The sequence below is a fragment of the Erinaceus europaeus genome, chromosome 9 (assembly GCF_950295315.1).
Source record: "Erinaceus europaeus chromosome 9, mEriEur2.1, whole genome shotgun sequence".
Classification (NCBI taxonomy): Eukaryota; Metazoa; Chordata; class Mammalia; order Eulipotyphla; family Erinaceidae; genus Erinaceus; species Erinaceus europaeus.
Genome location: NC_080170.1, coordinates 78,303,875 through 78,318,041, shown reverse-complemented (window position 1 = coordinate 78,318,041; position 14,167 = coordinate 78,303,875). Strand labels below are relative to the sequence as shown.

Here is a 14,167-nt window from a genome sequence, read left to right as displayed (position 1 = left end):
GGGTTCAGTTCCCTTCTGTTTAAAGAGAGGGTTGGGCAAGATAATCTCTAAGGACTCATTTAATTCTGTTTATGATTCAGATACTTAGGAGATTTTAAGAAACACACTGGCTGGGCCCAGAACAAGTCTATGAAAGCACAGTGCAGCCTTCCATGGCTTCCATGCAGACCTCTGCATTTTCTGAGACTAGTTCTGTGGGAGAGGACGGAATTTCTATGGAAAAGGTTGCTGGCACTTAAGATGAAAATGTTCCATGCCTTGTGAAAACCTACCAGGCATAGGGTTTAGGTCAAGAAATAATGTTTTCTTGCAATGTGTCCATGCTTCTCACCTCCTTTCTAAGTTTCTCAACTCCTTTCTAAGGTCAGTGGAATGACACTCAGGCAAGTCTCTGTTTCTTTCTCAAAGCATCTTTTTATTATTTACTTTTATTGCCACAAGGGTTATCACTGGGGCTTGGTGCTGGCACTACAAATCTACTGCTCCCAGTAGTCATTTTCCCCCTTTCTTTCTTGCTTTCCCTCCCCCCACTTCTTTCTATTTTGCTTTTGACAGGGCAGAAAGAAATTGAGAGGGGAGGAAGAGATAGAGAGGGAGAGAGAAAAACAGGTATCTGTAGACCTGCTTCACTACTTGTGAAGCCTCCTCCCTGCAGGTAGGAAGTGAGGGCTTGAAGCCAGGTCCCTGTACTGGTAATGTGTGTGCCCAACCGGGTGTGTCACCGGCTGGCCCCCTCAAAGTATCTTTTACTGCGTCCAGGTGCTGCATGTCCAGAGAACAGATGTCCTCACAGACTGGCTGTGTTTCCTCTCCTGAGACTGGAAGACAAAGACCTTAAATGGGCAAATGGCTAGAACTAGCTCCTTCAACCTCAAATTATGTTGGCAAAGCTATTTGTCTCCTGATTTAACTTCACATACCCAGGTGCTTTGGAAAAGCTTCATGATTTCAAACAACTAGAAAGCCAGAATGCTACAATGAAAAGATGAATCATTCTCAAAACAAAGAATTTCAGGATACTAAAGAATCATACAGAAAAGTGGTGTGTGTGTGTGTGTGTGTGTGTGTGTACCAGAGACCTGTTACATCACATGCCCACTTTGTTGCAAGCCATTTTCACATCGCCAGGCATGCCATCTTGCCTGCCCTTTGACTGTCAGCCTCTGTGTACACATCACTTTATGGTATGATTCTGTCACCACAGTGGGGCTGGGTCATTGAACAGAGTCCAGGAAGCTCCAGGGGGAAAAAGTGAGGAACAATGCAGGTGAGAGGTGCCCACCACCCTGCTGAACCCTGTGCACAGGCACTGTGGTGTTGCAGAGAACATCATAAGGACTGAGTCTAGCAGTTGCACACTCCTGGGGGAGCTGACACTGACCTCAGGGATAGGGAAAATGTGGTGTAACTACAGTAGCCCTCTCTGAGGAGTTGACATAAGAATCAACTACATCTTAACTGGCCAAACTCTTAGACTTGGCCTTTCTCAGGCTCCCCTTCCCTTTACTCAATATAGATTGGCCTGCCCTGGGTCAGGAGTCTCTATACTTCAAGAGTCTGTTCTCAACAAAGGACAGCTTCATTTTCTGAGCTATGATTGCTGTGTGACCTTTGAAAGTCAATTTCCCTCTTTGGATTTCATACCCTTAGACCAGAATGAAACCATCTAATACACAGACTTCCTGTCAAAGATAGTTTTTATGTAATGCTCAGCTGTAGCTCCCTCCCACCTAGCCAATAAGCAGTGGAACAGATCTTTTCCAGAGATATTTTTTATTTTATTACTTTTATTTATTTTGGATAGAGACAGAAATTAAGCAGGGAGTGGTAAGATACAGAGGGAGAGAGACAGAGAGACACCTGAAGCACTGCTTCACCACTCATGATGCTTCCTCCTTGAAGGTGGGGACCCCTAATGTGTGTGCTTAACTGGGTGTGTCACTGCCCAGCCCTTTATTAACTTTTTAGATAGAGGCAGGGGGGTAGGGGGAGAGAAAGAGAGAAAGAGAGAGAGAGAGAAAGAGAGAGAGGGAGAGAGAGATGGATTAACACAGCACCAAAGCTTCCTTCAACATGTTGGAGGCTGGGCTTAAACCTGGTTACATGCTTGGCAAAGCAGAGCACTATACAGGTGAGCTATTAGACTGGCCCACCAGGTTATTTTTTTACTATGATTGTTCCTAAGTTTATCTGATTGCCAAAAGACTTCTTTCTCCTTTTGTGTAAAACATCAAACACTAGGTGTCTAGATAAATGATGACTTTAAAGCCCCTCTGCTTTATATGTTGGGCTAACATATCTAACAACTTGAAGCTAAAGCTCCCATATCCTGCACCCCTTTCTCCTTCCTGACAAAGGTGCTCCAGGCCAGCGAGTGGGGAATCAGAGCTGGGAAGATGTCTTCTGCCTGCCTGGCATGATATTACAACTGCACTTTATCTTCCCAATTACCCATTTGATTCTATGTATAGCCAGGCCCCTTCACCAGTTTTAAGAAGATTCAAATCTCCCTGCAGTCTATTACAAAAAGACTATGGTTTATTCATGAGAGTGGCAAGTTCACTCACTCCTTAATTCTTTTTTTTTTTTTTGTTTTGTTTTTGTTTAATTGCCACTAGAGTTTTTGTTGGGGCCAGGTACCTGGGCAATGAATCCACTGCTTCTGGTGGTCTTTCTCTTTTCCCCTCCACCCTGTCCCTGCCCCCATTTTTTTTTTTTAATTTGACAAGACCGAAGAATTGAGAAGAGAGGAGAGGGAAACAGAAGGAGACAGGGAGGTACCTGCACCACTGCTTCACTGTTCATGCAGCTTCCCCTCTGCAGGTAAAAACAGTGGGCTTGAACCCAGGTCCTTGTACATAGTAACATGAGCACTCACATCCTAATTCTAAACCTCTGGATGGTGGCAGGCCAGGATTGTCCTTGCCTGCATGGTACAGAATAATGATGTCTTTCCTCTTTCATGAACAAAATAACTAACTATGAAATAGTTACCAGAATGAGGCAAGTAAAGGAGTATCACACAGCAGAGGAAGTATCAGGATCAAGGTAACAAATAGGTCACACGCAGAAAGAGATTTTCTATCAGATGGAGCAATACAGCATGTAGTGTCTCAAACTAGTGTCTGTATTTGTCCCTGTAGTGCAGTAGAGACTTTCTTCTAGGCCAGCCTATGAGGGTGACTGGCCAGTTCAGTATGCCCGGGACCAGGGAATCTTCCAGGATAAAGGTCTTTCAGTGTTTATGCTGAGTCTCTGGCAAACCAATAGGCCACCCCAGCCTGCTGTTAACAGGTGTCATATCTATACCAATGACCCTGAGACTATAACTTCCCCCAGAAAGTGCACATGATCCTATTTTGATGACCAAGAACACTCTGCTATCTTGAACCAAGAGCTTTCTTCCCCACTGGCTGCCCTTTGGTCCATACTGCTACTATCTTTGTGGTTCCCAAGAAAGAAAGCTGGCTGCCTACAGGCCTCTAATTATTAGGCCTTTCTTCTTTCTTTCTTTCTCTCTTTTTAAACCAATCCTTTTTTTAACTTTAAAAAAACTTTTAATTATTTTTAATTTATTTTTTAAGACTTTTAAAAATGTTTACTTTTTTGTTGCCCTTTTTTTTTCCCTTATTGTTGTGGTTATAATTGCTGTTGGATAGGACAGAGAGAAATGGAGAGAGGAGGGGAGACAGAGAGGAGGAGAAAAAGATAGACACCTGCAGACCTGCTTCACTTGTGAAGCTACTCCCCTGCAGGTGGAGAGCTGGGGGCTCGAACCGGGATCCTTATGCCTGTCCTTGCGCTTGGCACCACCTGCGCTTAACTCGTGCTACTGCCTGACTCCCAATTATTTTTTATTTATAGGACAGAGAGAAGTACAGAAGGAAGGGGGAGAAAGACAGGAAGAATCTCAGTACTGCTTCATCACTCATGAAGCTTCCCCCTTGCGGGTGGGGACTAGGACCCTGAACCTGGGTTTTTGTGCACGGTAACATGTTTGCTCAACTTGGTGCACCCCCACCATGCTTCCTCTTTCCAGCTTCTCATATTGAAGTCCTATTAACCTGTTAAATGCACCTACTCCTAAGGCTATTATTCACCATCTAGTGGTCTTTTATTTTTTTTCAAAAATATTTTTATTTTATTGTTTATGGGATAGAGATATAAAGAAGTCAAGAGGGGAGAGACAAATTGTGAGGTATAAGAGAGAGAAACCTGACTGCAGCATTGCTTTACCACTTGTCAAGTTTCCTCCCTGCAGGTAGGGACTGGGGGCTTAAATGTGGATCCTTGTGCATTGTGACATGTACACTCAACCAGATGTACCACCACTGTACACTCAACCAGATGTACCTGGCCCACTTCAAGTCTTTTAAAGTCCCTGCATAGAAAAAAAAATACCCTCTTTCAGAATACCTTTATCTAAAGATCAATTATATTAGTCATCTACACATTGCCTTTCCAGTAGAAATTTCTCCCCATGAGTTTCTTCTTCTGGGCCTTTGATGAAATCACAAGGTGATGACAAGGAATCTATGCAGAGCACTGGGCCTCCTGTGCCTGCCTCTTCCATCACAGTCCACACCCTCTATAGTATTTACTCTGCAGTACTTACTCCACCCTGCCCCACTGCAGAGCCTCTGACACCCTGAGAAGGAATCCTTATCCCAGGGGACCTAGAACATGCTTTAATCCACAATCTTATCTAAACTAACCCAGTAAGACTGATGGATTTTTAGCTGGAGCTGACAATGTGGAAACAGCTTCCTTTAGGAAGCAACACAGCACAGGATGGTCCAGTGAAGTTGCATCAGTGAAAATTAAGCTTCTGGACAATTATATCTCAAATGGAATTTGTGAATTATTTCTGATGCTTACTTTTTTTTTTTTTTTTTTTTAAAAACAGAGTACTGCTTAGTTCAAATTTATAGTGGTTCTGTGAACTGAGTCTCAAGCATGAAAGTCTGTTGCTTAAACTGATATGCAATCTTCCCAGCCACGCGTGTGCATGTGTGTGTATGAGGGGGAGAGAGAGAGAGAGAAGGAGAGAGAAAGAAGGGGGAGGGGGAGGGAGAGGGAGAGAAAGAGATTTTGTGAAACCTAGCCACAGTTTTGTGGGAAAATCATTTCTGTATACTGCCACCTTTATCAAAATCTGCAATTAGAGCTCCTTCTCTGAATCCTGCCCTTTTCTTTCCTCTCACCATTTCCAGAAATTTCTATAGTTACTAACAATTTAAAAAAGAAGGAAAAAAAAACCTCAAGTGATTACATTATCAACACAAATTGTGGTTGCCTGATTCATATGACTAAAGACAACTAGAGAGAGAGAGAGAGAGAGAGAGAGAACAAAAGTTTCCTTCAAGTTAGTGGGGCAGGCTCACATCTGGGTCGCACACTTGGCAAGGCAGAACACTATGCAAGTGAGCTGTTTCACTGGCCCAACACGGTTACCTTTTACCCCCATCCTCATCTATGCAAATCCAGTGCCATTCTGCTCTAAGGACTGTCCTACTCCTGCCCCAGCCACTCTATCTGCTCCAGGAACATGACTGTTTCTTTGTGGTCCACTGGGCAGAGAATCATAAATCCAGCTAACCCTGATTTTTATGAACTCCACTGAAAAACATGGTTACACTGATTACATTGGATCCTGACACCAGCATGTGGGCAGTGCAGGTGTTGCAGCTTGTCTAACATTTGCATGAGACTTAGCCAGCAGATTAACCTAGAACTGACTCCCACTGTGAGGAGCTTTGGTTGAGGTGGGCAGGGCAGGGCAGGGCAGCCCTATCACTTTACACACAAATGTCCCTTGCTACCTCCACTCTGCCTCTCAACCTGTGCCCCTTTAGAGGGAGTTGCAGTTTAATCATCCTGTGTGGTAAATTACTGGTCCCAGTCACCCCTAAAGGCTTCCCTGAAGGCAGGGTCTAAATATGCTTTGACTTCCCCACTGGAAGGCCTGCTGCTATCAGGACAACATAACCAGGTGAGGTCTGGACTCATCTCAGTGCCTTTGCCTCTGCTTTCACTGATAGCTCTCTGCCTCCTAGCTCATGTTTCATAGCCAATGTCAAACTCCTATCTGGCAGCTTTTCCTTACCACCAATCCAGATTGGGCCTCACTCTTGTCTACACTCACATATATGGGTATGAGAACTATACTGACTATACTGATGAGTTTATATAACTTGGTGAATGCTATGCCCATATATGTCTATTACTTCGACTCCCTGTTATACTATATGTTCTTTGATTATAGAAACCATGTACCCAGCAGTAGCTCAGGAATTTTTAATGCTAACAGTGGTGATAAAAACAGTAAAAAATAGATGACAGCTTCACGATGATTTTAGATCATCATTTTTATCCATCTGCTGATAACCTGGGCAATTCTATGAGACTGTCAAGAGTGTGTGCTTTGGGGTTGGAGTCCTCCTTTTTCTACATACGAGCCAGGTGATCCTGAGTGATCTTCTTTCTTTTTTTTAGAATATATATTTAATTATATTTATTTATTTGATAGAGACAGCCAGATATCAAGAGAGGTGGGGGAGATAAGAGATGAAAAGAGACAGAGAGCCACCTACAGACTTGCTTTCTCACGAAGCTTTCTCCTTGCAGGTGGGGACTGGGGGCTTGAACCTAGGACCTTGCACATTACAACATGTGTGTTCAATGCGGACCCCTGAGTGATTTCCCTAGACTTTCTCAGCCTCAGTCTGTCTGAAAAGCAGGGTTAATCATAGATCCTGCTTCTTGGGATTTTAAAAGGCTTCATGTATAATAAATGTATTATATGTTCCTTGACATACCTCAGCCAGATATGCACATCAGCTACTGGTGCAAATTTTGAAGACTCGGTATGTACCAGTTAGGGTGCTAAAGATTAGGTGAAGAGTACCTTGCATATTCCCATAATAATGCATGACATTGGTATCATCTTCACCCTCACTGTTACAGACAACAAGGAAGGCACTTGCTTAAGGGCACAGAGCTAATGACAATCTGGTGTGGGGGGAATAGTGCATCTCTCTAGTTCAAGTGCTCTCCTCCATCAGAAAGACTGTCACACTGCATTTAAAGATGCTGCAATTTCCAGTTGACAATAGCACCATTGGTGACATTGCTCATTCCTAATCAACAAGATGTGAAATGCCAACCTTGGTCCCAGGCTATTTCAGAAGCAAATGGAATCTTTTCCGAAGTGAGGCAAATTAGGAACGAGGGTGGCTTGAATTAATCATACCAGGGGGCTGCATCCCAGATCAAAGTGACTCCCTCATTACCTGCCATTTCCTCCTTGCCATGTATTTCTTCATCCGGTCCTTAGAGAGTTTCTTGGCCTCCATGTTCTTGGTGTCTTTTGTCAGCCATGGATGCTGGAGGCACTGGGTGCAATCCAAGCGATTTCTGATGAAGGCAGAGGATCAGAAGATTCATGAGTAGGAGGGGAACTCAGAAACTGCTGGTTAAGATCAGAAATGAAAGGTCACCTGTCCCTGGTTCAGAGGGCAGAAGTCAGAGCTCCTTGGTGCCAATCTTTCTACCACAATTAGGGTCACTTTGCTAGTGAAGTTCTCCCCACTCCCCCCTTTTTTTTCAGGGTTGCACTCAACAGACCTAGCATATCTTAGTGTTAAGAAGTCCTAATCACCTAGAGAGTGGCTCAATCTTCCTTTGAAATCTTGGTTTAGCATAAAGGGCATGGATGACTAGAAATGGTTGGCATCATTCTCAGGATAACATTGGGGGGGCAGAAGTCCAATCCTTCTGCTTCTCTGAATGAGACAATAGGTCTGAGAAACATTCAACTCTTAACTTACGGTGCAGTTGAGTATCAGGTTTTTCCTGTTACATGTTAGAGGGTATGTCACACATACAACCTATGAAATATGACAACCTTAGAGCCATATGGAAGTAATCTCCCTGAAAGTACGGGGAATTTAGAAACATTCCAGGGTCATTATGCTAACTGTAATACGATTATTACTTCCCACAGAACCAAAGGCTAGCATACATACAAAGTGAACTGGAAGGAAGGAAAGAGATATGTGATCACTAAGAGATTATGAATGATTTTAACTTTCAAATATCTCACCATTTACATGTACTAATTATAAAAACATTTTAAAATTTAAAATTGCCTATAGCAATTTCTCACTGAGAAGGCTTTGAGTTTAAGGGAAACTAGTATCTTGATGCATCTGAAATTTGCACTTTTGCAACACTGGAGAGGCCAACACAGCTCACTACTAAATTAATTACAGATTAAATGAGAAAATTGGAAGCATACATAGTAAATCATCTACCAAATCTTCACAAGCAAAGCTTGACTGACAAAAATATTCTTGGGGAAGAGTTGTTAGGAAGGAAGTTTGTGGGGCCAGGAGGTGGTGCACCGGTTAAATGCACATATTACCAAGTGGAAGACCTGGGTTCAAGCCCTGTTCCCCACCTGCAGGGGGTCTACTTCATGAGCAGTGAAGCAGGTCTGTTATTGTCTATCTTTCTCTCCCTCTATCTCCCTGTTCTCTCTCAATTTCTCTCTGTCCTATCTAATAAAAAAATTAGAAAAAAAAGGAAGGGAGTTTGTATCTGCTGGAAACACCTCAGGTATAGGGATTGCTCACCTGGGAGGGTTCATCACATACAGACCCCAAACACCATCGAGATTCTCATTGGGTCTGGGTCATACTACATATGATACAAAGACAGTGACAACACAATGAAGAAAGACCTCACTGTCAAAGAGAGTGTAGACTCTGGGGGTGTATGGCCCTGAAATGGATAAAAGTACTAAGAGGGGAGCAGACAGGACCATTTGAGAGATAGTCCAGCATCTCTCCTTTATCAACTGTACTCTTATGTTCCAGGTAAGCCTTTTCCTACAGAAGAGCAAGATGACTGACACATTCTGGGGGAGTGGATGGGGTAGACCTAGACTAAAAAGTCAGCAGGCCACTGCCAAGACTCTTGCCTGTTCCTCCCCTTTTTTCCTCATCCTTTAGCACAGTACTTATTTCAACACCAACCTTTTCAGGCAAAGCCTGACTGTTCTTTCCTAACTACCAAACACAACTCCTGGCACCCCTGGAGCCCTGCCTCATCTGCTCCTGGTGGTGGAGGGGGGCAGGAGCCCAGAATGCCAGCTGGCTTCCCATTGCCCCTCCCATGGGCAGAGCAGCCCTCTCTCCCCATGCCCACAGAACCCTTGCCCTCCTGTGTTAGCTTAGCTGGGTTCACACCAACACATTCTGTCTAGGCACACTTGGGGATGCCCCTTCAGCCTGGCCTCCTCTGCACCCCTCTCTGCTCCATAATTAACCCTCCTTTCACTGAAATTCTTATCAAATGCCTTGTATGTTTGAGGTGGTCATCAGTCCACCTGAAAGCACTGGCCACTTGCTGCTGACCGCTGTTCCCATTTACCACTCAAGCAGCTCAGGGCAGTTCCAGGCAGCACCAGCAGATGGAGGTGGGGAGCCCCATAGGCTGCATGGTGGGACTGGGCTGAGCTCAGCAGCCTAACTTTGGCCAGTGAGAGAAGGTACCTAGTCCACTTTTAGGCAGGCTGTTCTTAAATAATTTAGACATCAAAAGAGAATGTCAAGCTATAATAATCAGGGGAAGATGAGCAGGGCTTACAAATAAGGTTTTTCCTGGGATCCCCAGAGGAGAGGCTGAAGTTTCAGCAGGGATTTCATAGGTGAAACTAAAACGAGTGGAGGGCTGGGGAGATAGCACAGTGGTTATAGAAATAACCTTCATGACTGAGGCACCAAAAGTCCCAGGTTAAATCCCCAGCACCACCATAAGCCAGAGCTGAGCAGTCCTCTGTGAGCAGTCCTCTGGTAAGGGGGAAAAAAAGGGGGGGGGGGGAAATTGGCAAAACAATTCACTTACATTGTGTGCTACTTTATCATATGCGTGATCTGGATGCCACCCTGGCTCCCATTATATTGAAGGAAACTTCAGTGCTGTGATCTCTTTCTCATTCACTGTTTGTCTCTCTGCCTCTATCTAAATAAAAAACAAAACACACCCACAAAAAGAAAAAAGAGAGAAAAAGAAAAAGCAAAATAAAGGAAAAGAAAAGCGGCAAACCTGGTTAAATGCATGTATTACTATGTAAAAGGAACCAGGTTCAAGTCCCTGGTCCCCAACTTCAGGGGGAAAACTTCATGAGTGGTGAAGTAGTGCTGTAGGTGTCTTTCTTTCTTTCTTTCTTTCTTTCTTTCTTTCTTTCTTTCTTTCTTTCTTTCTTCTCCTTCCTTCCTTCCTTCCTTGCTTCCTTCCTTCCTTCCTTCCTTCCTCTCCTTCTTTCTTTCTTTTGCCTCCAGGGTTATCGCTGGGGCTCAGTGCCTGCACTTAGAATCCACCACTCCTGGGGACCATTTTTCCCATTTTGTTGCCCTTGTTGTAGTTGTTATTGTTGTTATAGCTGTTGTTGTTGGGTAGACAGATAGAAATCAAGAGAGGAGGGGAAGATAGAGAGGAGGAGGGAAAGATAGACACCTGTAGACCTGCTTCACTGTCTGCAAAGTGACCCCCCCCTGCAGGTGGGGAGCTGGGGGCTCAAACTAGGATCCTTATGCTTGTCCTTGCGCTTTACACCATGTGCACTTATCCTGCTGTGCTACTGCCCAGCCCCCTCTATCTCTCTTTTTCTAACTCTCTTTCCCTCTCAATTTGCCTCTCTACTATATAAAATAGAATAAATAAAGCTTGAAGAAGAAAAGGAAAGCAGTAGTTGCTACTCATCACACAGAAGCGGCTCTTCTCACCACACCTACTTTGGTATTGATTTTCAAGTGAAGTTTCCTTGATTCTAGCTGTGAATAGAGCCCAGGAAGGCCCCTTTCCCACCCCCATTTGCAATGCCCAGCTTCCCATTCTCTGGTGAGGAGGAAGTCAGCAAAGGCCGTGGACATTCCTGCCTCTGGATACCAGCCAGGCGAGAGAGCAGGACAAGCCTGAAATCCCAGCTCATTACTTCATATCTTTCTTCAGCAGGCTGCTGATGAAATCTTTGGCATCGTCAGAGATCTCGTCAAACGCCTCATCATCGAAGTCCCAGGTGGCTGAAGTAACATTGGCTAAGGTCTCATTATCGTTGTCACCCATGAAAGGGGAAAGTCCACTGACCCTGAGGAGATAAGAGCAGTAGAGCAGGGGTGAGCTGGGAGGTTGGCAGGGAGTTCCCCCCAGAGGCTTGTGTGGCCAGGCTTCCTCAGTAATTGTGTGTGTGTGTGTGTGTGTGTGAGAGAGAGAGAGAGAGAGAGAGAGAGAGAGAGAGAGAGAGAGATGGAGAGAAAGAGAGAGAGAGAGACTGAAACCAGGGTTACTGCTAGGGCCCTGTGCTTGGACAATGATTGCACTGCTCTTAGTGATCATTTTTTCCCTTTTTTCTTTGATAGAAGATAAAACATAAAGAGAAAGGAAGAAAGGGAGAGAAACAGAGACTTATGCAGAACTGCTACCCCTCCCACTCCCACAGCACGCCCGCAGTAGGGGACTAGAGGCTTGAACCTGGTTCTTTGCCCATGGTAGCGTGTACACTTTACTAGTTATGCCCCACCACCCCCCAATCCTGCCACTCTTGACACCACCTGCCTGTGTGGGTGGAGTCAGAAAACATTCTCCTCAGCTGAGAGGACTTCCACAGCAAGGTCCCTCCTCCTTGTCTTCTCTTCTTTCCCTGAGCCCTGGCTAGAACCTCATCTCATAGAAGCTCTCCAAGGTTCCTGGGTGAAAGAGACTTTTCCTCCCTCAGGCCCTGGCCTCTTGGACAGTTGTGGGAATGTAGCTGTCATCACTGCACCTGTCTGTCTCATGCCCTTCCACCTGTTACCTTCACACTGGTCAGTGCCAACAAGAGGGTCCAGTGTGTGCATGGTGGGCTCTGAGTCAGCACCATGGAGAGACAGCTGCACTTCAGGCCAGTGTGACAGAAACAAACAGGTCAACCTTGAGAGTTCCCCAAAACAGAGTATAGGGAGGACTACACATAGCCTGTTCATTTTCTGGGGGACCTGGGATAATCCCCTAATCTATCCACATCACAGCTGCCTCCTATGTAGAGTGGAGAACATACGATTTAACTAGAGAGTGATCACGTATGAGCCTTGACTTCTCCCCCTCATTATTATTGCCCTGGCAGCAACATTTATGTGCCAGGCACTGGGCAAAGAGCTGAAAACTAGATGAATCTCATCCTTCTTAACACCACCACACTTTCTCTCTGTCTTCCCTTCCTCTCTCCATTTCTCTCTGTCCTATCCAACAATGACGACATCAATAATAACTACAACAATGAAACAACAAGGGCAACAAAAGGGAATAAATATTTTTTTAAAAAGTGTCTTGAAGTGAGATACTAGTATCTACCTATCTATCTATATTTTTTTTGGACAGAGAGAATGGAATAGTCTGGGTGGTTGTGTAATGGGTAAAGTATTGGATTCTCAAACATGAGATTCTCAGTTCCATTCCTGGCAATGTATGTACCAGAGGGATATCTGTTTCTCCTTTCTCTCTTCCTGTTTCTCTCATTACTAACTAAAAGTTTTAAAAATTTGAGGCTGGGTGATGGTGCACCTAGTTAAGTGCACATATTACCATGCACAAAGACCCGGGTTCAAGCCCCCGGCCTCCACCTGCAGGGGGGAAACTTCTCAAGCAGTGAAGCAGTACTGTAAGTATCTCTCTGGCTCTCTCCCTCTATCCTCTGTCCCTCTCAATTTCTCTTTGTTATACCAAATTAAATAAATAAAGTTAAGGGAGGGAGGAAGCAAGAGGGAGATGGAAGGAGAAGGGAGAGAAAGAGAGAGAGAGAGAGAGACACACGGAGAGAGGGGAGGGGGAGGGAGAGAGAGAGAGAGATATTCCACAGCAGTGAATCTTCTTTCAGTGCAGTGGGGACCTTGACACTGGGTTGCATATATGGCAAAGTAACATACTATCTCAGTGAGCTATTTTGCTAGCCTGATACTGATTTATGTTTCAATAAGCATGAGGTAACTGAGTTTGATTCCTAGACATTACATATGCCAGAATAATCTCTGGTTCTCTCTTTTTCTTATAAAATAAGTAAAATAAACATTTTATTAGTGAGAATATTGATTTACAAAATTATGAGATACCCACCACCAGAATCTGTGTCCCCCATTTCCTCCATTGGAAGATTCAGTGGTTCTCCCAAGGTCACAGATATGGGTTGGCTATTATTTCTATAATTGTCTATATATATTTTTATATATTTGCCCCCTTTTTTTTCTATGGTTCCGCTTCCTCTTCTTTTCTTAGTCACAACTACACCTATTACTACTTCCGAATGCCCTTCCTTTTCCCTTCTTCTCTCTCCAGGTCCTGATGGAACTGGAGTTCAAAGCCATCTAGTTATCTTCCCCTATCACTTCTCTCCCTCTGGAGTACGGGCCAAAATTCTTTATGGGGTGTAGACAGTGGGAGTTCTGGCTTCTGTAACTGCTTCTCCACTGGATATGGAATAAATAGTTTTTTAAAGAAGGCATAGGGATAATTATTCTCAGTCACAAAACCATGTGGGACAAGATGGAGTTTATCAGTCTCTGAGTCTTTAATATGCTGTTCTGTGCCTTTCTCTGGGCCTGGTTTTCACATCTTTTTTTTTTAATTTTATTTTTATTTATTTATTCCCTTTTGTTGCCCTTGTTGTTTTTTTGTTGTTGTAGTTATTATTGTTGTTGTCGTTGTTGGATAGGACAGAGAGAAATGGAGGGAGGGGAAGACAGAGGGGGGAGAGAAAGAGAGACAACTGCAGACCTGCTTCACCGCCTGTGAAGTAACTCCCCTGCAGGTGGGGAGCCGGGGGCTCGAACAGGGATTCTTACACTGGTCCCTGTGCTTTGCGCCACGTGTGCTTAACCCACTGCACTACCGCCGGACTCCCTGGTTTTCACATCTTATATACCAAGAATTCTGGGCTATCATTCGTAGTGACCTCTCAGTTTTCCTGCTTGACCTAACCCAGCCTCACCAAAAGTAGCCTGACTTTTGGTTGTCAGCTCCCTGCTGCTTTCTGTCTTCACATTTTTTCCCATCTGAGATGCAGAGGGGGAAGTCCTGTAGTACTCCAGAAGATTGAGGGAAAAGCCAGCACTCTGCTATGGAATGTGAAAAG

At 44.4% G+C, this 14,167-nt stretch overlaps 1 protein-coding gene across 2 annotated transcripts in view; it reads right to left on the bottom strand.

Annotated features, from left to right (window-relative positions):
* The window catches only part of MYLK (myosin light chain kinase), a 348,762-nt gene that overhangs the window by 15,271 nt on the left and 319,324 nt on the right, over positions 1 to 14,167 (bottom strand). For both annotated transcript variants that reach the window (XM_007528900.3, XM_016190727.2), the window contains 2 exons: positions 11,000 to 11,152; positions 7,293 to 7,416 (listed from right to left, as the gene is read on the bottom strand). In XM_007528900.3, coding sequence (XP_007528962.3) covers positions 7,293 to 7,416; positions 11,000 to 11,152 — 277 coding nt within the window. The remainder of the gene's footprint in view (positions 1 to 7,292; positions 7,417 to 10,999; positions 11,153 to 14,167) is intronic.